Here is a 26,894-nt window from a genome sequence, read left to right on the forward strand (position 1 = left end):
ATGACGAAATCTACTGCAATAATAAAAATGTAATAGCTCCGTTTACTATTACAGCGACTATCAAAGATCTAAATGCCCCACCTTTTTATAGCATAGCCAAATATGCAGGTAATCACAATACAGAAAACATTTTCCCTTTGCTTGTGCAATATTTTTCTTGTGAAAAAGGCTTGCTTATTTATAAAGCTATTGTGAGCAAAATCCCTTTCAGATGAGACCAGAAACAATAGAAAATTTTTGCAGAGCCTCTCTTATTCAGTTAGGAGTTAATGAGAAAAATTTTACTGCTTTTTGTGGAGATAATACAAATACAAATTTTGGTGAATGTTTGCATAAAGCTGCAAACAATGTTTATTCAAAGTTTGAAGCAAAGCATGAATGATTCTAAGGAAGGTGTTGGCTGTCCTGCCCATATTCTGCTTAATGCTGCTCAAACAGCATCTGATGGCCTTTCCATTGACATTGAAGTAATTGTCATGAAATTGTTCTCTTACTTCAGCATTTATACTGTTCGAACTGAGTGATTAAAGGATTTTCGTGATTTTGCTGGCATTCAGTATTCTTCAATTCTCTTGCATTCGAAAACCAGTTGGCTCTCTTTAACAAATGCAGTTGAGAGAATCCTCAATTTATTTGAAGCACTGAAATCATACTTTAATTCTGAAGAAAAGGCCCCAAAAATTCTTGGTGACTTTTTTAATAATCCCAATGGATTATTAAAAAAGCCACCAAAAAGTCACTACTTATTTCTTGTTCATAGTTTTCAATATCTGTTTAGCAATAGGATTATGCAAATTGAAATGAGGGCAGACAGTGTTATTGATGTATTCCGTTGCTTAAAGGAACATGTTGAATGCATTAAAGAAAGAATTGATGAAAAATTTATCCCTTTAAGTGTCAAGGCTGTTTAAAAGAGACAACATTACTTATGAACAGGAAAAGAAATTCCGTCTTGAAGTGGATAATTATTACAGCACTTGCCATGACTATCTTTTGAAATGAATTTCATCTCTTCAAGAATTCGATTCTGTTACATTGATGTTACTAAATACTCTTCCAGCATGGGAACAAGTGGAGTCATCATGTGTAGTGCTGAAGAAGACTGGAATAAAGGTTGACGAGAATGCTTTCTTTTGTCAGTGGAGAACATTTTAAAAAGTTGTTGATCAAGAAATGCAACGTTAATCCTGAAGAATGGAAAAGCAAGTTTTGCCATGAGAAATAGTATTATGTGCTTCAACAAATCAAATTTGAAGAGCAATTCTCAGAGTTGTTAACTGTATGCCAGTACATGTTCAGTATACTAGTTTATAATGCTATGTTGAGCGTATTTTCACATTAATGAATGTCCAATGGACAAAAGAACAAAATAAGCTGGATGTGCCCACTGTAGAAGCTATGTTACAATGTAAATGGAACATAAGACTGTAACTGCAAGAAATTTTATAAGCAAATTCTGCAAAACAAGAAACTGTTAAGGAGTGCCAAATCATCAGGGAAATATAATTAAAGAAAGAGGTATGTGATTTAGACACTTATAATTTAATTCAGATAAACAAGGAATAATTTTTAGTATAAGTATGTGCTGTGCTGTGCAATATTTCTATTTTATTTCAATGTACATATGCATAGGCAATTAGAAATAATTCAAATTTAATTGGGTGTCCTGTATTTTTCCTTGGTAAATCTGGCAACTTACCTAGATACCTTTTTGTGTTTAACTTCAACAATTTCTCTTCCCCCCTCCTCACAGTTACTACAAAATCCTTACTAAGTTATCACAAAATAAAGTTTTACAAAATACTGAATATTAGGATAGGTCTGTGCTGGAGCTTCAGCATTTACAAGAGAATTTCAGAATATTTCTGAGGTGGGGGGGGGGGGGGGGTGTACAAAAGATTGCAGTTTTCTAAAGACAAAAATGGTAGCCATGTTGAAAAAAAATGTTTTATATATATATATACAGGGTGTTTCAGTTAAACGTTTCAGAACTTCTAAGAGGGGTAGGGTACATCCTGACAACTCGAAATCATATAGCAATGTGGGGTCGGAAATGCTTTCATGAAGCGGTGTTGTACACAGAAGCACCATAAAGAAAAGAGACCGTAAGTGAGAAATCGTTTTAATAATACATGAAAAGAAGCAAAAGGTACATGGATTAAAGTAAGTGTTCGAAGTTTCTTCCACGGGCTACAATGCACGCCTCACATCTCCGACGCATGGACATCCGAACATTCTGGAATACTCCAGGCGAATTTCGAATTTCTTCGGCAGCTACTGCGATTCTTGCAACCAGCTCCTCAGCATTGTCAACAGGGGTGTCATGAACTAGCGATTTCATATGACCCCAGAAATAAAAATCAAGACATGATAGGTCGGGTGACCGAGCAAGCCAACGCACGGGACCACCACGTCCGATCCACTGTTGACCAAATGTGACATCCAGGTAGTTACGAACATCTCCGCTATAATGGGCAGGGGCTCCATCATGTTGGAACCACATTGTCTGTTGCGTCGATGCAGAAATCTGTTCATCTCTCAAAAGTTGTGGCAATACTTGCTGCAGAAAGATCAAGTAGATAGGTCCGGTTAGACGACACGGTAACAGGTAAGGGCCGATGAGGTGATCTCCCATAATACCGGCCCATACATTGACCGAAAATCGAATCTGTGCTGCACGACGTTGTATTGCATGCGGGCGGGTTCTCGACCGCCCAGATATGGTCGTTATGCGTGTTGAAAATTCCTTCCCTTGTGAAGGATGCCTCATCGGAAAACAACACTTCAGCAGGAAAAAGGGGATTTGTAGCACATTTTCCAAGGTACCACTGTGCGAAAGCAATACGAGGTGAATAATCCTCCGGTTGCTGTGTCTGGACACGCTGCACGTGAAACGGATGCATGTCTTGTTCTCGGAGAATCCTCCAGACGTTGCAATGGGAAACCCCGACTGCGTTTGCTAGACTTCGTGTACTCGTTCTTGTATTCCCCTGTACATGCTGCAGCACATTCTGTTCGACGGCTGGAGTCCGTGCTGTTCTTACCCTGTCCCTGTCAGCTCTTTCAAATGAACCTCTCTCAGCTAACCTCTGGTGCAGTCTTGGAAAGAAATTATGACTGGGAATACGCCTCGTCGGATATCGTTCGGCATACAAACGCTGTGCGGCTGGCCCACTACAATTTGCAGCCCCGTACGCCAAATGCATATCGGCTAACTCTGCGTTCGTGTAATCATCCATCCTACTAACTTGGCGTTCTTGTTCAAGAAATTCGAAATTCGCCTGGAGTATTCCAGAATGTTCGGATGTCCATGCGTCGGAGATGTGAGGCATGCATTGTAGCCCGTGGAAGAAACTTCGAACACTTACTTTAATCCATGTACCTTTTGCTTCTTTTCATGTATTATTAAAACGATTTCTCACTTACGGTCTCTTTTCTTTATGGTGCTTCTGTGTACAACACCACTTCAGGAAAGCATTTCCGACCCCACATTGCTATATGATTTCGAGTTGTCAGGATGTACCCTACCCCTCTTAGAAGTTCTGAAACGTTTAACTGAAACACCCTGTATATATTTTTTTTTATGTTTATGTACACCCTTTCAATTGTGCTAGTATTAATTCAAATATACAGTAAGACATTACCAACATTAAATACTGTAATAATAAAGTACAGCAGACTCAATTTACCGGGATTGGATTAACCAGGACACTTCAAGACTCCAAATTAAAAAAAAAAAAAAAAAAACAGATCAACCAGAAGTCATAAAATTCAAGTAATAACTAGAATAGGCATAAACAGATATTTTTCAATTTGTAAATAAGCGACAAGAACCGGCATTATAAGTCGTCATTGAGAGATTATTGTACCTATTATCTTGCAACACCCACCACTCAAAACAAAAAACAAAGAAAAAAAGTAAAAAAGAGATAAAATGTTTAGTTTGTTTTAGTGCGTCGCATCGATAGTTGTGTTCTGTTGCACCGCAAAAGGACAAATTTTGTTTCGTTATTTATGTCAAGGATGTCGGAATTTTTTTTTTATGGTAACTATTTTTTTATTTTTATTTTTTTTTTTTTTTGTTTAGAAATCTCGAAAATGATGGGCAAACACAAGAGTCGTGCTTTCAAATTAAACAAAAACTTGAAATTTTTCAAAAGTTTGAAAACGGTGCATCTGTTAAATCTATAAAGAACCATTAAAATGTTAGTGACCAAACCATATGCAACAAAGGGATGCTATTCTATTTAAAATCAACATCGTAAAAAATAAAAGGGAAACATCGTATTGACATGCGAGTGGTACATGTTAAGTTTTTTCGGTTTTTTTCCGTGGTTATCCTCGAGTAACTGAATCAGCAGATATGGGGGGTGGGGGCACAACTGTATATTTAAAATATAGTGTTGTTATTTAAGTTAAACTTGCTTCCTTACTTGTGGACTACTCTGTATGTATATATATACATAAAAAGATATAGCCATTTAAAATAAAATAATTATGGGATCTTCTTAGTTTTGAGTATTGTTTTTGGTTAATCATATGATTTATTTCCAAAAAAATTTCTGAATTTACATTATAATGAGTGGAACAACTTTGTCTTTTTATATCAACTGAAAAATATTTTGAATTTATGTATGTGAGAAATATCTGTCAGTAATGATATTTCTGCATGTGAGTGTTCTTTGCTTAGTTCTTAGTGGTTCTCCAGAGGATGTGGTTAAATTGCGGACAACAAGGCCTCTATTTAAAGCCTATGAGCATGCTTACAATCTTCTTGATCAGACTTTCTGTCCAATGTTTCTTCAGAGTGATAGTGTAAGTGACCATTTTAATTACTCTTTTTTTTTGTTTGTAATATGTATGATCTTCCTTACAAATTAATTCACTGATTGCTTAATTATAGTTGTTTAATTGCTGAGGTCATGTTCTTTTACAGCTCTGAGGATTTTTGAAAGAGTCATCTTTTTTGTTATATGTATTTGAAGGATTAGCAACTAACAGGTAACATACACCCATGCTTTGGGCAGGTTACCTGACAGTTCTCTCTTGAAAAAAACATTCCCACGTTAATCCCTGATTAACTATTAATCTCAAATTTGAAATTTTTTCTCCAATTCTAAATGTATACATTCATTTCTGAAGTGACTTATAGGTGCGTTCGCACACACACATATATATATATATGGATATGCATCTATCGTCTTCAACTCATCCATCCGTTCATTGTCTGCAAGTGACCATCCTCTTCTATTTTCAGTTTGGAAGTCGATCAAAATTCTTTAAGCATTGACTACAACTCAGTTATCTCTACACTCATTGCCAATACTTTCATTCCAACAGAATCCTCCCATTGGAAACTTGGAAAAGCCAAGTAGAAGTCTTAAGATAAACTGGCCTCCTCTGATACAAAACTATTCTCAAGAGACAATAAATAAAATATTGTTTATATTACAGAAAGCCTAGTACAAGCTGCCATACAATCCATCCCAAAAACCCCTTCACCCAAACCAACAAAAGACGTGGTAGCCAGTGGAATGCAAAGTGGTAAGAAAAGCAAAAAAATAGGCATTAAAATAGATTTTAATAATATCCCACCAAATAGTCTTCAGGCAAACTCACCAAAGTAAGATATATATATATATATAAGGCATAAATCTGAAAAGATTCCTCGCTCTGTTTTGCTTCATCCATAAACCAATCGAGTGGTATGAAAACTGTCTAGAACAAAATTTCTAAAATGCAAGATAAATACAGTCATTCTGCCTCCCTAATATTGCAGTAAAATGATGGTACTGTTGTGAACCTGCCCCAGTAGCAAATGCATTAGCTGAAACATTTGCTCAAGTGTCAGTGAGAACTCCTTACTCCCAGAAGCTTTAAATGAACAAAGATCTGATAGAAAGACTTAAACTAAACATATGCTCTAGTGGAGACTTGAACCATACAATAGATCTTTTAGCAGTAGCATTAGTAGAGGCATATGAAGCAAGAAAGCAAGCTTTTAGAGGATCAGTCAACCAAAAAAAAAAAAAAAAAAAAAACTCCCAATTTTATCCAAATGCTCCAGAAGTTTTCTAGTTCTGCCTTGAATTTATTTAAGCTGTCAACTTTCACAACAAATGTAAGTTTGTTCCAGCAATCAACAACCCACTGGCTAAAGGCACATTTCTGCACATCTATTCTACAACTATCTTTCCTCAGTTTGAAGTTATACCCACTCAGGTGCATAATCTGAGCAAGAGGTAGAATCCTATCAGGATTCAGCTTGCTCAAATCATTCAAAGCTTTATACACCTCAATCAGATCACCTTGCAGGTGCCTAGTCTCCAGACACTGCAATTTGCAGAACTTAAGCCTTTATTAGTGAGAGCAACCTTTTGTTCCCCTCACCAATCTCTTTGCTCTTCTCTGTACTCGTTCTAGAACTCTACATTCTTCCTAAAATGAGACCTCCAGACCTGCATACAATACTCAAGGTTTGGCCTGACCATTGCCTTATACAAAGGGATAATCACCTCTCTGTTCCTGCTAGCAAAATTCCGGCAGCTCATCTGCACAACTCAGAGGACTTTATATCTGACTGCACAATTACTCCCAGGTCCTTTTCATTCTCCACCTCCCTGAATACCACACAATTGGTACATTTCTCTTGGGTTTCTGCTACTCATATGCAGTACTTTGCATTTGACAATGTAAACTTCATTTGCTACTTCTCAGCCCATCTACCTAACTTTTCTAGATCCTGTTGCAGTAGCATACTGTCTTTACTGTCATTAACAACTATGCCAACTTTTTTATCATCTGCAACCTTGGACATTAAGGGTGATATACCTTCATTGATATAATTGATAAATACACAAAACAACAATGGGCCAAGCACCGAACCCTGGGGGACTCCACTAATAACGTGAGTCCATGTAGAGCACTGTCTGTTTATTACCACTCTCTGCCATCTCGCACTCAACCATCCCTTTATCCATTGCAGCAACTTGCCCTTAATGCCATACCGCTCCAATTGTGTACAGCAGTCTTCCATGTGCAACACTATCAAAAGCTTTCCTGAAATCCAAGTATATGATATCAAAATTATTTTTTGCATCCAGTTCCTTTGTGACCACATCATAGTATCCAATCAAATTGATCAGACAAGACTTCCCCTTGACAAACCCATGCTGTGTCTGAATTATTGCTGCAGTCTTGTCTAAATGATCCCACAATGCTTCTTTAACCAGGGACTCCATTATTTTCCTTGGAAAAGAATTTAATCTTACTGTTCTATAATTATTTGTGTCATCCTTTGAACCCCCTTTTTAAATTGGGTAAACATTTACACATCTCCTGTCCATGAGGACCTCCCCTGAATCTAAGAATGTTCTAATAATTATGGCTAAGGGTTTGCTTACTTCCTTTGCTGCCTCCTTTAATATAACTGGATAGATCTCATCCACCCCAGGTGCCTTTCTTATGTTTAACTTCAACAATTTCTCCTCTTCTTTGCTCTCCATTATTACACAATAAGGGAACTCCCAAGACAAGAAAATACGATTCATCCTATATATCATTAGGATTCACAAGTGTTAATTTAGATGGCTTGGAAAAACCAATGTGTTTGTTTTGTACGAAAGTTTTGGCTGCAGATAGTATGAGACCAGGCAAATTAAAACGGCACCTTTAAACTATGCATTCTGAATACGTTGGTAAGCCCATAGAATTTTTTCAAAGAAAATTAGATGAGTTTAATAAACAAAAGCAAATGTTCAAAAAAATTGTTTCTCTTCCATCAACTGCATTGCTAGCATCGTATCAAGTTTCTTACAGAATCGCGAAATGTAAAAAAACCACACACAATAGGAGAAACTCTAGTTTTGCCGGAGAACTAGAAATTGCATAATTATGGATGTTTTACTTCAAGGGAGGCACTGGGAAAATTTTACAGGTCAAGGGAGGTGTGGGCTCAGAAAGTTTGAGAAACGCTGTTCTAGGGTTTACGTAAGTAAAAAAGTCTTTGTTGTTTTTCTGTGCATACTTTGCCAAGGATTTCTCATAATCAGCCTTCGCTTGCCTAACCTCCTTTGTGACTTGATTACAGACTAGCTTATATCTGCCATAGCCAAATATAAGTGTCACCTGATAATTTATATGCATTCCATGCATTTTTATTCTCCGCCATGAGCCTCATTAGTTCATCTGACATGCATTTAGGTCTAAATCTTTAACAGTATTTCTTAGTTGGTATGAAAAGCCTAGTAGCTTTCAAGATTATCTCCTTGAAGGCTTCCTCATGTGTGAATGTAGATGCAGAATGCTCATTCAGTTTGTCAGCTGTCTGAACAGGATCATCAACAGTCGAACCACCAACATTCCCATTTAGAATTCACTGTTTTTAACATCATCATTTGATCTGTATAGAATTTAAAAACTCTCTCCCTTAGTTTGCTTTACGAAAGCAAAACCCCTTCCCTTTGCCCGAGATGGTAGTTAAATTTTTAAGTAAATCCCACATCAGTACACTGTTTACTGTTACTTAGTGGTTCCTTTATCTTCAAATTCTTAATGCATGAATAATCACTTAATGCATGAATAATCACTAATGAGATCAAGAGTATTACTCGCTCTGTTTGCTCCTCGAACATGTTGCTGTAGAAAACAATCCTCCAAGAAATCCACAAAAGTCTTACTAGCGTGCAAGTGACCAATCCACAAGTTCCATTTAATATCTGGAAAGTTAAAAATCCCCCATTACAGGGCATTCTGATTTACTGGCCCACTCTATTTCGCTGCACAATTGTTCGTTGTGCTCATCAGAGTCATTAGACCTATAACACACTCCTACTCTCATTTTACCTTTCCCAGTATTTATGTCATACCAAACTGACTCAACATTGCACTGCCCACCAATAACAACTGCATAACCCCTCCTCACTTTCTACCCTGTCTATTCTTTCTGTACACACTGTACTCCCCAAATTCCAATTCCGCACTGCTTATATCTGTTTGACACCATGCTTCTGATATCCCCACAATATCAGCCCTTGATGTCTTGATCAGAACTTGAAATTCATCAAATTTATTTACTATACTTCTAGCATCGGTGTTCATTCAAGTATAAAATCACCTGTTTTTACTCTTAGTTACTCTAACACAGCCCGTGTATTTACTTGTTCCATGGTGACTCCCAGCAGCTCTTGAAATCTCTAGCATCTTGCTCTCTAAGGTGCTGCTCATTACAATAGAAGCAATGCAAGAATCACTTTTGCCTCTGCATGTGTGGCTACTGTTAATCTTTTAGTCTGTGAATCGCCCCTGAGCTAGCAGTTTTCCGACCCATCAGCATCAGCCAAAAAAAAAACCCTTCTCATTTCACTCATCAAGTAACCCCAAATTTTTGTTTAGTTCAGCCTTAAATTTATTTAAGTTGTCAACTTCCACAACAACAGATTCAAGTCCATTCCAGCAATCAAGAACAATGGCGCCTCTGTAGCCAGTGGGCAGGAGCAGTAGTGCATAGCACAAGTTTCTTGATTAGACCAGGGTTCGAGCTCGTGACCACCAAATTTGGAGGATGCAGAAAGGTCAGGGAATGACCACAGCATATCCCCAGAGCAATATGGCCTTAGTTGCTAATGCTCCTAAAAACCAAATAACAAGCAAACAAACAAACCAGCAATCAACGATCTGCTGGCTAAATTTAGGCAACTTCTGCTCATCTATTCTACAACTGTCTTTCCTCAGTTTGAATCTGTGCTCACTCAGAGTTGTAATCTGAGCAAGTGGAAGAATCTCATCAGCATTATTATTGTTAGCCTATGGTGGAAGGAAACCTGAGGCTTTTGCTGCACCAGCCAAAAAAATTTTTTTTTTACCTGGTGGGGTAGAGTCAGAAGTAGAAGGGAATCACCAAGAAAGAGAAGAACGATGATATCCAGCTCAGGACTCTGGGTGTGCCAAGCCCTTACTCACCAAATGTGAGCCCCTGGGGTTGAATTTGAGCCTGCTTAAAACATATCAATCAGATCACCTGTGGTGCCTAGTCTCCAGATGCTGCAACTTGCAGAACTTAATCCTTTCTTGATAAGTACCCGTTTATTCCTCTCACCAATCTTGTTGCCCGTCTTTGTACTCATTCTAGTAATTATACATCCTTCCTAAAATGATGCCTCCAGACCTGTTCGCAGTACTCAAGTTGTAGCGTGACCATTGTCTTATACAAAGGGATAATCTCCTCCTTGTCTCTGCTAGCAAAATTCCTATATATGTGTGACATCTGCTAATAAAACTTTAAGAAGATTCACCTATTGGCAGCTTCATAAATTGCAAAAACTGGTGTCAAACAGAAAACACTTCTTTGCTCACTGTATTAAAAAAAAAAAAAATAAATAAAGTTTGTGCTATTCACATATGATTGTTTGAAAACTATTGCTACAGCACCCTTCTTGGATGCAGTCAAGTGCAAGAGGAATTGGTAATGTAATTAGTCTAGCCAATTATGAGACCTTGCTTTGACACATATTTGACTGAATAACAAAATTTTTGGAAAAGTCTTCTATCGGCAGCTATATATATATAAGAAATTTTAGCTTTGGAACATAGATAGTATTGCTGCTAATTGGGGGAAAAAATAAAATTTTCATAAATTTTAACACAGTCTGCCGGCATTTATGACAAATTGTGCTCAAAATTTTATTTATTAAGTTCAAAAATCTGTATTCAAGACTTAATCAGTTTTGTTGGTGCAAGATGGTAATTAACCTAAGAGTTGCTCTCTCTGTATGTGCACATACATGCAAAAAAATCACTTGCTACCTTCTCAATATTGCTTCATCCCTTTCATGACAGAAGGCACAAAACTGTGATCTTCCTAATTCTGATGTGGTAATATTTCTTAACTCAAGAGCCACAAGTAAGAAGCACTGAATTTAATCTTCCAGTTGAGAATGCAGCATTTAATGCCCACTCACATTAATCATGATCACCTATGCTGTACTTTGCTTCTCTTATTACTACAAAAAATTTTTTTCAAGGAAAGCCATAATTACAGTCTTTCATTTAATGCTCTGAGAATACTTTGGGCATACACCTTATGTTAGCCATGAATATGATAGACAATACTGTGCACAATTCAACATGATACACATCTTTCATTAATTCATGCTGCATTCATCCTCCACTGTTGATGTATTTGATCTGCTAATGCATTCAGCATCAATGATTCACTGACAACCTGTGCTGCATTATTTATTCACATATCAGTATTTCACTATAAACAGTAACAAGTGGACGTGAGTTTCTAACAATGGAACATGCTTTGCCAGAAGAGAGAGAGAGAGAGAGAGAGATCAGTCGTATGAGTTGAAAAGTCAATGGAAAATGAATAACTTTAGCATTAGTAGAGGCATATTATGTAAGAAAACAAGCTTATACAGCGTCAGTCCCCTGGCTAAAGGCAAATTTCCACACATTTATTCGACTGTCTTTCCTCAATTTCAGTTTATGCCACCTTAGGTTTGTAATCTGAGCAAAAGGAAGAATCCCATCAGTATTGAATGTTGTAGAAGTACTATGTTATACGGGGGTTGCCTGTACTTTAAATGGCTCAACATCAATCAGTACAGTGTTCTGTGGACTGCTCTACGATCAAAGCTAATGATCATCCATTACACCTTTGTGGAAATTATTGTTGTTTCTCAATGCTGCAAAGATCCAGAGTCTTCCATTGTAACTAAGGAGTATCAGTCATATTGGTACTCCCATGTTGGGAATACCTGTATAATACTCATTGGGATTTCTTCTACGATAGCAAGCAACAGGAAAAATAAACTGTTTCTCTTAGGCTTAGAAAACTGGTTAACAATTGGAATATCACTAGAGGTAAAACTTTCCAGGTTTTACTGGACTCTACCTGTTCTGACTTGGCCATATGCTGCAACTTTTTATAATCACAAATTTCACTACAAATAGCAACCCACCAAGTTTTGCACAATTTCTTTCTTTCTTTTTTGGTTTTTTTTTTAATTACAGGCCCTGAAATCAAAGTTGTATGAATGACAAAAGATGGACAAAATCAGTCACTATATGGTCATCCAGTATTTCAGAAAAAAGTGATTAATGCCAAAGGCAATTCATGAAGGTATGGTTACAACATTGGGGAAGAATGCCACTTCCTATTCTGTTAAGAAGTGGGCAATAGAATTTAAATGAGTGAGCGAGAGCCTGAAGATGACCCATACTGTGGAAGACCTGCAATTTTCATTACTCTAGAAGTTGTTAATCAATGTACATGATCTGGTGCTGAGTGACAGTTGGGTACATTGCCAGTGTCTTGGGCATGTCTACCACATGAGTAACAGAGGTTCCTGCTATAAAAAATATGTCAGCATGAATAATCCCAAAATTTGCATTGAGCATGCTCAAACCATTCAAGGCTTTATACACCTCAATCAGATCACCTCGCAGAAGCCTAGTCTCCAGACACTGTAATTTGCAAAACTTAAGCCTTTCTTCATAAGACCAACCTTTGTTCCATTCACTAATCTTGTTGTCCTTCTCTGTACTCACTCCAACAGCTCTATATCCTTCTAAAAACGAGGCCTCCAGACCTGTATATAGTATGCAAAGTGTGGCCTAACCATTGCGTTATACAAGGGGATAATCACCTCTCTGTCCATGCAAGCAAACTTCCTATATATCATTGACAAAACTCCATGACCTGCCCTGGGAGCCCTTCTGAACTGCTCAGCAAACTTCATATTTGACTGCACAACTACCCCAGTTCTTTTTCACTTTCCACTTCCCTGAGTGTAGTTCCACACAGTTGAAATGTTACTCTGGGGTTACTGCTTCCCATATGCAGAACTTTGCATTTGTCAATGTTAAACTTGAGTTGTCACCTCTCAGCCCATCTGCTCAACTTTTCTAGATTTTGTTGCAACAGCGTACTGTCTTTAGTGTCATTATCAACCCTGTCGACCTTCGTATCGTCTGCAAACTTGAACATTAAGCCTGATATACCATCATCAATATCATTAATGAATACAGAAAACAACAAAGGACCCAATACTGAACCCTGTGGGACTCCACTAATAACATTAGTCCCTGAGCAATGCAGACAGGCTGCCAGAGCAGGTCATGGGGTTTTGTCAATGATATGTAGGAATTTTGCTAGCAGGGAAAAGGAGGTGATTATCCCTCTGTATAAGGCAATGGTCAGGCCACGCCTTGAGTACTGCGTACAGGTCTGGAGGCCTGTACGCAGGCCTCCAGACCTGTACCTTACTTGAGCGTGTACAGAGAAGGGCAACAAGATTGGTGAGGGGAATGAAGGGATCCTCTTACCAAGAGAGAGAGAGGCTTAAGTTCTGCAAATTGCAGTGGCTGGAGACTAGGCACCTGCACGGTGATCTGATTGAGTTATATAAGGCCTTGAATGGGTTGAGCATGCTGAATTCTGATGGGATCCTTCCACTTGTTCAGATTACGAACCTAAGGGGGCATAAATTCAAATTAAGAAAAGACAGATGTAGAATAGATGTGCGGAAATTTGCCTTTAGCCAGCGGGTGGTTAATTGCTGGAACAAACTTCCATCTGTCATTGTGGAAGTTGATAGGTTGAATAAATTTAAGGAGGAACTGGATAGGCATTTGGAGGGAATAGTGTGTTTTTTTTTTTTTTTTTGGCTGATGCTGCATAAGCTCACACTTGCTTTCTTGCATCACATGCCACTGCTGCTGCTGCTACTACTACAAAGGGTACTAGGAAAGTTTTGCAATATGACGCAACAATGAATCACAGGAAGCTGCTTGTTGCTGCATGTTGAGACATGTTCATACGTGCATAGTAGCCGCCGCGCCAAGTCGATGGGCTCAGTTATTCATTAGTAGTGAGAGTGTAAAGTGCTTGCGATGGCATCGTGGTCACGAAATGAGATAAGGACAGTTTTGCGGTATAATTTCGTGCGTGGTTTAACCATAGACCAGTGCTTAGAAGAAATGACTCTTGCACTAGATGATGATTGTCCACATCGTACAACAATATTCGGGTGGTATAGAGAATTCCAAAGGGGAAATTTCACTCTGGAGGATTCGGAGAGGCCGGGAAGGCCACGAACGTCAGTTACGGAGGAAAACGTTACTGCTGTGAGGAAAATGCTTGACGAAAACAGGCGAGTGACCTACCAACAGATAGAGGATACTTTGGGCCTAAATGCACCAGCAATTCGTTTGATTCTGCAAGATCATTTGCACGTGAAGAAACTTTGTTCTCTCTGGGTGCCGCATCAACTGACTGAAGAGCAGATGACACGACGTGTGACTTGGTGCCGGGAGATGTTAAAAAAGTTTGATAAGGGACAATCTCGGTATGTGAACAACATCGTGACAGGTGACGAGACTTGGCTGTACTATTACGATCTGCCGACCAAGGCTCAAAACAAAGTTTGAGTCTTTGATGATGACGACACACCCGTAGTTGTCAGAAAATCCCGATCTGTAAAGAAGAAAATGATAGCTGTATTTTTCAAATCGAGTGGAATTGTGGAACGTGTCGTTTTGGACACGCAGAAGACAGTCACAGCTAAGTGGTATACTGAACAATGCCTGCCTAAAGTCATTGGATCTATGAAGAACCTGCGGCCAAAGTCAAGAATGGACACCTGGTACCTCCATCACGATAATGCTCCAGCTAACCGCGCCAAAGCCTGCACCGAATATTTGACCACGACAGGACTGAAACTTCTCGAGCACCCTCCCTACAGTCCAAACCTTGCTCCCTGCGACTTTGCACTGTTCCCGCATGTGAAAATGAAGCTAAAAGGGAGGCGGTTTTCCAGTGATGAGGACCTTCTACGGGCTTGGGACAACGAGTGTGCTTTACTCCCTAGTGAAACTTGGCAGAACTAGTTTAAAGATTGGTTTCAGAGAATGGAGAGGTGTATTGAATGTATAGGAAATTACTTTGAAAAAATTAAATAAACAAAGCTGTATTACAAAACTTTCCTAGTACCCTTTGTACTACTACTACTACTACTACTTTATTGGTAAACATTTTGCATAATATTTACACACACTAACACTATGTTTGAGAGTAACTGCTGAAAGTGTTCACCATTTCTTGACTCAAATTCCAGAAGTATTGCTGGATTAAGATCAGAGATAAGTATTATGTAAAATATTTAACAATAGCTGCAGGGAGACTTTTCAGTCACCCTATACATGTTATGGGTATGTGCAAAAACTTGTGTAAGTAGAAATCATGATATGATGTAAAATTTAAGAATTATTTTCAAAATATATATGCATAAAAATTGACTGCAAACATCTGATATACACACACTGGCCAAAAAAAAAAATATGAACCTTTATTCAGTACTGAATCATCTACCTTTCTTTCAAATAACAGCAAGTTTGTGGTGTGTCATGGATTCTGTAATGTGTTTTAATGCATTTTTGTCTAATTGTAATCATTCTTGCATCAAAATTTTGCATAGCTGCAACAAAGTTGAAATAAGACGACTTTGTTGCCGAATAACTCTAGCATAACCGACATATTCTCAGTAGAATTGAGATCGATGAATGTGGGGGACAGGGCAGATGATGCAAATCTGTGTCATGTTCTCCAAACCATTCTTGCATGATTCTGACACGCTGTTGCATTGTCATCCATAAAGTAGTCATCACCTTTGGGATAAAAGTGTAACATTACAGGTGCAGCAGATCTGATACCAAATTGAGGTATTCCCTGGATGACATTTGACATTCCACTGGTATCAACAGACCCAGTTGTGCCAACAAACCATTCCCCGTGATACTAACCTCCAGTTGCTTGGCTTGTCTTACAACACTCTCTGCCTACTATCAGTGCAAAACAAAGTGTATTGCAATTTGTCTGACCAATTAACTGCCAACTCTTAAACTACCTAGAAACCTTCCATCTGATGGTTTGATGGTTTTTTTTTATTTTTTTTTTTTTTTTAGGAGCATTAGCAACTAAGGCAATATTGCTCCGAGGCTATGCGGTGGTCATTCCCTGACCTTTCCGCATCCTCCATATTTGGTGCTCACGGGCTCGAACCTCGGTCTAATCAAGAAGCATGTGGTACGCACTGCTGGAGCAGCTTCCATCTTATGGTTTTCCAACTGTTTTTTGTAATTGGTTATCCAGTTTTCTCTCTGATCACTGAGGGTGATGGTAGATGGCTCCCTGTCTTCTAACTTCTCCACAAGTGGATTTTTCTGTTTTTCTGTGAAACATGTGGCTTCTGAATAGTCAGGCAACTGCCAATATCCAGTTTTTTCAATTCCCTGCACATGGTACAAGTTGAAATAGGGCAGTTCTGGGCTTGGTTGAATTTGGATATTTGCTGCACACTGGATGTCCTATTTTTCCTTATGGTCCTCCTTAAAGTACTTCAGCTTTGCTCTTGAAGTATTTTTCTGCCGCATTTATGCCTGTGAGATGTGGAAGGACCACTTTCTTTCCAGTCATTAAGAACCCTTTGAGATGGATTCTTTTTAGAAGCCAGTTGTTGTCTTTCATTTCTTGACTCATGGCGTAGGCGCCTCCGTAGCCAGGTGGGAAGGAGCAGCAGTGCGTAGCACACGCTTCTTGATTAGACCGGGGTTTGAGCCCGTCACCACCAAATACGAAGGATGCGGAAAGGTCAGGGAATGACCACCGCATATCCTGGAGCAATATGGCCATAGTTGCTAATGCTCCTAAAAACCAAATAACAAACAAACAAACAACTCATGGCGTCTGCTAAATGTGCACCCACAATAAGACCTTTTTCAAAATCTGATGGATTGGCAACAAAGTCGTCGATATGTTTTTCCTATTCTGGCTTCAAATTACTGCATTCGAATAGCCTGTGCGGTCTGTATACTCAACGAGGCAATGCAATATTACTCTTCATCACAGTTTTTTTGCATTTATTTGCATTTCTTCTGTCTGGGATCTTAATACAGAGGGGTTTTTTTTTTTTTTTTATTTTGGCCAGGGTGAATATTAGTGGTGGTAAAAATCATGTTATTGTTCATTTTTAAGCTGTTATATGTAGGTAACTATGTACAAACTTATTTACATTTATAGTATTTCAGTTTACTGTGTGGTGAAAGATGGAGCACTGCGATATCAAAGAATCATAAGTAAGAATTTTTCCTTTTTTTTAACTTTCAATTCAAATAGTTTTCATAATATGTTTTGTAATAAATGGAATAAAAGTTGCATACTAAGAAATAATCCATATAATCATCTAAATTGTTTTTTATATTAACCGGAATAATTGCATCACCAAATGAATACACCTGAATATTTCCCACCTTCCCTCCCTCACAGTCTGTTGGTAATGAAATCTCTCTCTTGTGAGTGGCCCAGCAGTTTTTTTAATGCAATCTGACATGTGAAAAAACTGAAATGCTTACAATGCAGATATTAATGAATATTTCATACTGCATAATTTTTTTTTATTACAACAAACAGAGCAGTCCGTACCATAAATGAAAACTACTAGTTCCACCTTTTAAAGCTTGTACATTTGAGCCATAGACCATAAGAGGCGGAGAGAATTTAAGGAAGCCTAGGCTTTTCAGCATAGCCCCCACTAGCAACATCAATTAGAACAAGCAGAGAGTAACCCCCCTAACTTTCATAGTTTCTGAGCCTTCACTTCTATCCCAGTCATATGCCGAGACAGGCACTTCCAACTATTCCTACAAACCCACCTTAGGTGTAGGAAGGTAGGAGGTAAGTAGCACACAATCCGGAGAATGTTCACCAGATCTATTTCTAGCTAACTGCAAAGAGGGACTAGCTAGTCCAATGAAACTACAAAACACTCTGATCCAAACAAATAGTATTAAAAATATTCACCAGCATGGTCCTGCTTCTACTGCTAAGTTGTCACAGAAAGACTGCAGAGCATTTGTCTATGGCTTATCTTTTTCCTTGGCTTCTCAGTTTGCTTATATCAGCTGACCACCTTGATTAAGAGATTTTTAACATTTAGCCATATCTGAATTATTTGTTGTTTTTGTTTTGATTTATAAATCTATCATCGGTTATAAACTGCTCTTGAATATGTTTTGTTTGTTCATTTTATTGGTCTTGAGTTTTGTGATCTACAAAGTAAATCACACTTCATTTGAATCACCAAGAACCAAGTTAATGATATTAACCAGAGTTATATTATTAGAATATTTTTATTATATATATTATATTATTAGAATATTTTTATTATATATATTATATCGTAATATTATTAACCAGAATTTAATTAAATTTTAAATATGAAATTAAGTGACACATTGTAACATGAATTATTATAAGCACAACAATAACTTAAGTCTGTGGTGAAATGAAGTCAGTTTGGTTAATTAGTTTAATTTCACTCTCTACAAACATTACATGACAGTTAGCATGGGAATAACAATGTTTTGCTTTTAATTCTGATACCTTAATATGTATCATAACAGTTCTGATTTTCTACAAAAACATTCTTTTCACAAAATAACACAAATGACAACAGTGATATCCGTAGTAAAATTATTTCTGAATGATGATCCATAATTCCATAAAGTTTAGCAGTAGATTTGAGTAAATTGTTTTAGAGAATAGGCAGATGGAGCTTTCGATCAAAATACCAAAAACTCAAATCTGCCACTAAACTTTATGGAATTATGGATCATCACTCAGAAATTATTTTAAAAATCAAATAAAACTGAAAGAACACTCACCTGCCTCAAGAAAAATTAAGTGACTTTTCAAAGGATCAATGCTTTGTTCTTGGTAAGTAGTAATATCACTTTCATGTTATGCAATTAAATTTTCAAAACAATTTTTTAAAACATATTAATAATTTAATTTATAAATTAAAATGTTTCAGATGAATAACTTGAGGTAGGAAAGTTATCTTATTTCTGTTTATAGTAATCTTATTCATGAAATGCTTCAAGATATTGGAGAAGAATTGAAGAAAGGCATTTTCCAGTAAAATGACAAATGCCTGTGGTATGCGGGAAATTAGACAAAGTCCTTGTACACAATTACTAAATTCTAATTGATTCTTTGCATTTATTTTGAAAAATCTGATAATTTTTCTTGCTTACCTAATTCTGTAACAAAACATGAAACATGGCGACTTTCTTCGAGAGGATGTAGAGAAATTTCATGTCTTCCTGGAGGCACAGGAGAAAGAATAAAAATTTAAAATTAGATTAAAAAAAAAAAAAATACAGAATTCTTTAGGGAAAATAGGTGATTTGCCATGGAAATAAACAGGAACTTCCATCTCGGGGTAGAGACTTTCAAGACTCACAATTTTTAAATTGAGCTCAGTTATTTTTCATTGATGTGGAAAGATCATTTCTTTTTAAAATGATCTTGGACTGTATATGCCATAAATATACAATAGACCATTTTCAAAAATGTATTTTGTTTACTGTGGTCCCACATGAGCTATTTGTTGTTGGTGACTCTTTTGTCAGGGAAAAGTAAAATATATTGTGCAAAAAGAATAAGTGGAATAGGACCAGGGTATACCTGCCAGGGGGGAAAAAGTTGATGACGTTGAAAGCAGATATCATCTTTTAAAGGCACAAAAGGTGATATTGTTGTACACTTTGCACTAATGACATCCTGCAGATCTCCTACTCTTAGAGTAGGAGATCTGCAGGACAATGTTGAAAAAATGTTGTGTGTTAGGATTAAACTTGAAAGTGTTTGCAATTTTGCCCAGACACGATAGGTGGATGTATGATGAGTGGGTTGTCAATCAATTCGGCCTTGGAAAGATTGTGTAAAGCTCGTGGTAGAATTTTTCTGTGTGGTCTCTTGTTAACTGGTGAGAATGCGTCTTTGGGGATGGGATCAACTTAAATAAAAAGTGTGCAAGAATATTTGCTGATGCTTATCGAGGCAGTGTTAAGTGGGTCGGAAAGCTACTAGCTTGGGGGGATGCACAGACTAATAGATTAAAAATAGCCTCTGGCAGAGGTGAAAGAGGTGGTTCTTGCTCTGCTTCAATTGGAATGAGAAACAGCCTTGAAAGCAAGTTTCTGGGGATTTCAAACTGGTAGTCGTTGTGAAACAAGTAAATACATGGTCTGTGTTACGGGAACTAAGAGTAAAAACAGGTACATGTATACTTGCACATACACTAAGGCTAGTAAATAAATGTGATGAATTTGAAGAGCTGGTCAAGACATCAAATGCAGACATTATTGGGATTTCAGAGATGTGTTGTCACTCAGATATAAGAGATGCAAATTTGAATATAGGGAGTACGATGTGTACGGAAAGGACGTGTGTGTGTGTGTGTGTGTGTGTGTGTGTGTGTGTGTGTGTGTGTGTGTGTGTGTGTGTGTGTGTGTGTGTGTGTCCTGACACCTAGTGTCAGTGTGGTGAAATACAGAAACTCTGTGATGGGCCTGAAGTGTGGTTAATGAATGTATATGCAGTATTAATGAATATTCTGTAGTATGTGTTGTGAGTCTCTGGCCAGTGGCCATTCTTGGCACATGGAGCCACACCTGTTTTCTGTCTTTTATTGCATCCACTGGATGTAGTGCAAAACCAGTGGATACATTGACCCTGTATCTAGTCATAAGGCACATCCGTAGCCAGGTGTACCGGAGCAGCAGTGCGTAGCACACGCTTCTTGATTAGACCGGAGTTCGAGCCCGTGACCACCAAATACGGAGGATGCGGCAAGGTCAGGGAATGACCACCGCATATCCCCGGAGCAATATGGTCCTGGTTGCTAATGCTCCTAAAAACCAAATAACAAACAATCTAGTCATAAATACTGTACTCTCTTAGCCACCAGCCTTTTCCACTGTCTGTGTGCAATGCATGAAATCCCATATCCACAGAAGGTAGTGCCGTACCTGTGGATGCCAGCAAAATCCCGTACTCAGGCTGCCCAAACCTGGGTACTAGCAAAAAAAAGAAAAGAAAAAAAAGTGTTTGGTTGAAAGTTAAAAACTATTTACATACAGAATGTACAAGGATAAGTCTATAATCTTTATCCATATCATAGTAAAACCACAGGAAAATCAAGAGTTCTATGGCCTAAGTTGAGTTCTCATGGAGAAAACAGCAGTCGAGAAGTTTTGAAGTGTAGCAAAGTTATTGGGATTATCTAGTAGAATTTTATCATTGTTCTGGTTGAGGTCAGTAACATCTCTTAATAATTCTACTCTGTGCTGCACATATGACTGGCACTGTGACAGAATATGTATGTATCCAAGACTCCTCTTCACCACAAATGCAGAAGGGGTCAGGTTCAAGTCCATGCTGGACTTGAACCTGACCCCTTCGCTCTCACAAGGACAAAATGTGTTTGTTTCATGGTGGTCGCCGGGTTTTCCCCTTTAGCCGCTGTTGGATCTGCATGAGGCATGTGCTAATGCCTGCAGTGTGGTAAGTGTGGATGCACTGAGTGGTATGTTTGTTCTGTTAAGTGTTTTTTGCTGGCTCCTGGCATCTTTGCAGGCATGGAGTGAAGGAGTTTGTTCAGTGTCCTCTGCCTCCTATCCCTAGTCACGAGGAGTGTGTGCCACGGTATACACAATGCACTGACCGTACACCCAGGAAGAGGTTTCTCTGGAAAGGAGTCTCTTCCCCCCCCCCCAAAAAAAAAAAAAAAAAAAATCCTAAAAGGAGTATGGGAGCAGGACTAGGTGATAGGTAGAGTGGGGAGATAAAGTTTAGGAATCCGCAAAGAATTTGAGAAGTAGAAAGTAGTTGGACAGTGTGCGAAGGTGATAGCAGGTTTCTTCAGTTAGGTGTTGAGTGAAGTATCCTGTGTCTTCTCTTGAAAACCTTGTCCACAAAATTGGCAAATGCCACGAAGATCTGTTTACTGGAGACCAGCTGTGGTGCTTCTTCCAAGCTGTAAATGTTTGTTTCCAGATGTAGTTCCGTTCTGATATCCAGTTAGAAATGGCAGTCGTAGATTGTGAGATACTGTTTCTGGGAGGCCGCAGGAGCAATTCTGAGTGTCAGAGAACCCAAGAGTGAACAGCTTCCAGTTGATGCTTCTGTGCTCTGTCAGCAGAAATGTAAAATTTAGGCCTGGACAAAACCATTGAATTTCCTGTTTTGTAAAGACCCTAACTGCTGGAAGGAACTGAAACATAGTTCTGCCCAAGTCTGATTCTGTCCATTCTTCTTGAAAGTCTCAGTCATGGCTTTTATGATGCTGGCATTATCTTCTTTTGGTGATATTTGTAGATTTATGGTGAAGTTGTTTATCCTAACCGGTATCTGTCTTCTTCTGTGATATTGTAGATAATGGCAGGGCACTTCGTAATGACTTGGAGATTGGACATTGAGATGGTCCTACAAGCCCTTGAAATAGCAAAGAGGAAAAAGGGTTGGGCTTTGAGCAGATATCTCTTTACCAGGCTGTGATTAATCTTTTGGCCCTAGATGCTGGTGATGCAGCAAATGATCAGGATGAGAATAGATTCATAATAGAGCTTCAGAGTAGATGGCTTGATTCCCCAGGCTGTTTTAGTGATTTTGTTCATTTGGCCTGTTATCTTCTTTATTTTCTGGATGGCATGGGTTACGAAGTTTAATCGATCATCTGTGAGAAATTCATCTAGAATTTCTCCCAGGTATTTGTAGTTCCTGACTAGTTTAATTCATGTGTTACTTAACCTGATGTTAGGTGGTCTGTTTAATATTCCTTTCAGTAACATTTGTTTGCTTTGTCTGTTGTAATTTGAAGTTTGTACGTGTTGCTCCATTCAGATATATCAGCCAGGATCACTTTTACTCAGACGTCCAGGTCACACTTAGAATTTCCAAATATGAGCAAGGCCAGATCATCTGCATAGGCTAACTTGGTGGTGTTGTATTGTTAGCCACCCGTCAAAGACCATGTTCCAGCAACAGGGGCCTAGAACTGATCCCTGCAGGCAACCTTTCCTGCCTTCTCTGGTTACTTTATGTGCCTGCAGTGACAACCAGGCTTCTTTCCTCAAAGTAATTTGCTACAATTCGATATATTGGAGTTGAGACCCCTACCTCCCTGAACTGCTCTAGGATACTTTGCCACTGTACGGTCCATTTGAAGTTCTTGAAGACGCCAAGGACATACTTTGAGTTGCTAGAAGTGGTTATGTCCATTACTTCTTTGATGGCATCTACAGTACAGTGTCCCTCAGTAAATCCAAATTGCCTTGGATTGTGCAAACTTCTACTATTATAGGGTGTTAGAAATCATTGGACAATTCATTTCTCCACCACACTTCCCATGATTGGGAGCAAGGCGATCGCCTACAAGAAGATGGGTCATTAATTGATTTATCTGTGTTTTAGTAGTATTTTTAAATTTGCTTTCTTCCAGGGCCTTGGGAAGGTGTTTTTTTTTCGAGGCAGGTGTTCATTAGGTTTTGGATCATGGATGGGGTATGTGCCCAGATCTTCTTCAATACTTTGACAAGATCATATCCAGAGCACTTTGCATTTTTCATTGACTGGATTGCTGCCGTTATATCTTCCTTGGAGAATGGTTTCTCTTACATAGTGCCAGAGTAGGTGAGATGCTGGAACCTCATGTTTATTTGTAGTGTGCTCTTTGGGTACACAACATCCTGGTGATCATATGGTTCAGGATGATTTTCATCGATACCTCCAATGAGAGGGTTTCCTGGTTTTGGTGTCCTAATATCGAGGAATGTATTTTGCTTGGATGAGTCTTTTCATTCACCAGTTGATATGCAATCCCCCATGAGTCTGAGCTCAGGGTGTTTTGTACCAGTTTTTACGAGTTCTTCTTTTCTTTATACAAAATATTGCATTTTGATATTTTTCTGGCATCCTTGTATCTTTCTTGGAGCCTACTGATTTCTTCCAGGCTTCTTTCATTTCATTTCACTTGTTGGTAGTCCCTTCAGGCAGATGTCGTGCCTTTTCTCAGCCGAGTCAGCTATACTATCCACCACAGCATGTGGTTTTTGTACCTTTGTCTCCTCTTGAATGATGTGCCATTGCAAACTGACATGATCAACTTCTGGCCTTCAAGAGCCTGGAAATTAGCTAGTGAGGTGGAGATTCTGTGGAGAATTTCTTCTACAGCTGTTGGCTTTAGTTGTTCGGTGAATTTTCCCCAGTTACTATTGTGGATTTTGTATATCTGGGGAAGCCTTGGCTGCGCCGTTCCATCCTCTGAGTTGGAATAATAAATATTCACAAAAAGGACTTTTTTTTAAAATTTATTTATTAACACACACAATTGTATATACATTCTCAAGATATATATTAATCAATTTATATACACATTTTATATACATACTCATATATATGCTGTAGCCCCTCTGTACATGTGCATGTGTGTGGCCTTGTATGAATGGTGACTCCTAAACACATGCCCATCTCCACCTAGTACTCCTTTGATAGCACAGAACCTCTGTGAAGTGGGCCTGAAAAAAAAGTGGTGTCAGACCCATTCGCCACCAGGGAACAGCCAACACCTGGATCAGCCATGCTATATTTCACAAATTCCTCACCCACTGGAAGACACAGAAAGGACAAGTATTCATGTATTTTAAGACAGTTTCCAGGATTTCCCACAGTAGCATCTGACAAGAATCAGCCAAAGCTGGCAGTGTGAATATGTAGATATGTATGGCTGTGTGTGTGTGTGTTGTTGTATGTTGAGCGCTGGCAGCAGACACCTGGTCTTCTGCCCTGTGGCTGTGACTCCCATCCCTAGTCACGTGGAGGTGTGCCAGGAACTACTATCAAAAGACACTTAGTGGGATAGCAAGAGCACTTACTGTCCAAAGAGATATGAAGTAGGAAATTAGAACTAGTGGGGGAAGAGGTGGGGGAAGGAAAGGAAGAAAAGAAGGTGACGAAGAAAGAGGCATCCCCAGAAACCAAAGAAAATAAGAGTAATAGAAAACAGCATTCAGAGTTAGAGAACACTACTGAACTAATATTGCCCCTGCCAAAATATTTACATATGACAAAAGCAGAAAGACTACCTAAACAGTCAACCCCAGTATTTGGAGTCAACTGTAAAGACAATAATTACAAGGCAATAATTACATATAATACATAATGCCCTGTTGAACAAGGCCACAAATCCAAACAGTAGTTATTAGTCAACTCCACCAACAGCCAGGCCTAACTGGGAAAGATAGCTAAAACTCCAAGACATCCTTTTAATAAATTTAAACATTAATAAAAACAAAAAGATACCTTAACCAGGTAGGCCTAACTGAAAGAGTGACAAAATTTTCAACTACTTACAATACCAGCATCAACTCAAAATAATCAATAAATATATACACAAACCATAAGAACAACCTCACTATTTGTATACTTAACAGATAGCACATAAACTTAAGAGCCAAAACAGCCTGGAAGGCAAAAACCATCACTTCACCTGCAACACAACCAGGCAAATGCAAATATAGCAGACAACTTCAAAGGTTCTGTTAGAAAACAGTATCTGTATACACTGGAAAGTTACAAGCTTCACAACACAATTCTTACATTGAAGAGCTATTATCAATAGCCACTACCTTCATGCCACCAAACCATCCAGTCAGATAGTAAAGTCGGCTGCACAGTAGTCCCAGTATCCAACCCCAGAAACTATGGCATAAGTACAGTACTGTATATCATATTATAGTATGATATACTTCTGAAACAAGAAGAAGAAGAAATGAATCACTTATAAGTTTATCAAGTGGAAATCTTCTGTACACCAATGGAAACAGTGAACGGAGTGAAGGTGGAGTTGGGTTTCTGGTCCATAAAGATTTAAAAAACAACATTTTGGAATTCAAAAGTACATCACAAAGGTGTCAAGACTAATACTTAAGATTTCTAAGAGGTACAAGCTAAAGGTTATAATGATTTATGCACCAACATCAAGCCATGATGATGATGAAGAGGTTGAAGAAATGTATGCCAAAATTGAGAGCCTTCTAGATGAGCAGAAAACCCACTACACTATTATTATGGGGGACTTCAATGCTAAGGTTGGAAAAAGACAAAACAGCACAAAGAGGAACTATAAGAAATTTTGGAATTGGTGAAAGAAATGAAAAAGGCGAAAGACGTGTGGAATTTGCAGAATCTCAAGGATTGTCAGTAATGAACACTTTTTTCAAGAAAAGGGTGAACAGAAAGTGGACATGGAAGGGTCCAAATGGATTAACAACTAATGAAATCGACTTCATCTTCACTAACAGAAGATATATTGTGAATGATGTTACTGTCCTGAATAAGGTAAATGTTGGAAGTGATCACAGAATGGTAAGATGTACACTTGATATAGATGTAGGAAAGGAAAGGAAAAAACTGACTCGAGTAAATAATACAAAGGTCTTTGAGATAACAGAAGAGGAGAAAAAGCAGTATGTACTGGAACTTAAGAAGAAGTTTGAGCTTCTGCAGACTGCTCAGGATCAAGATATCGATGAGGAATATTACAACTTTCTGAAAGTGATAAAGCCCAAGAAACCTATAAGGAAAAAGAAATCCAAAGAAGAAAAAATTAGTCAAGAAACACTTGTTATGATTGAACTGAAAGTGAAAAATGAAGAGCAAGATAAACGCTGACAAGGAAAAAATCGAGTATACTGAGTTATGCAAAGGGAAAACAAAGGATTTAAATCAGCAGCCATGAGCAGTAATACAGAAAGACAAATTATACTGAAACTGAAAAATAGCTATGGTGTACTTATAAACAGCAGAGAAGGCATAATTCAAATTGCAGAAGACTACTATAGAGAATTATACAAGCAGCGAGGGAATGATGCCAACAGTGGGGAAGATGGATTGCAAATTAGCAAAACATACGACGTACCCGATATTCTTCCTGATGAGGTAGAATATGCATTGAAGAAAATGAAGAATCAGAAAGCCCCGGGTGAAA

The 26,894-nt window shown here is 38.3% G+C and overlaps 1 protein-coding gene across 5 annotated transcripts in view; it reads left to right on the forward strand.

The window, feature by feature from the left end:
• Window positions 1-26,894, forward strand: part of LOC150083087 (sorting nexin-14-like) — an 842,525-nt gene that overhangs the window by 413,329 nt on the left and 402,302 nt on the right. For all 5 annotated transcript variants that reach the window (XM_090377020.1, XM_090377024.1, XM_090377023.1 and 2 more), the window contains 2 exons: window positions 4,691-4,815; window positions 17,084-17,139. In XM_090377020.1, coding sequence (XP_090233146.1) covers window positions 4,691-4,815; window positions 17,084-17,139 — 181 coding nt within the window. The remainder of the gene's footprint in view (window positions 1-4,690; window positions 4,816-17,083; window positions 17,140-26,894) is intronic.

The sequence above is a fragment of the Mastigoproctus giganteus genome, chromosome 7 (assembly GCF_048544385.1).
Source record: "Mastigoproctus giganteus isolate SK-2022 chromosome 7, ASM4854438v1, whole genome shotgun sequence".
Classification (NCBI taxonomy): domain Eukaryota; kingdom Metazoa; phylum Arthropoda; class Arachnida; order Uropygi; family Thelyphonidae; genus Mastigoproctus; species Mastigoproctus giganteus.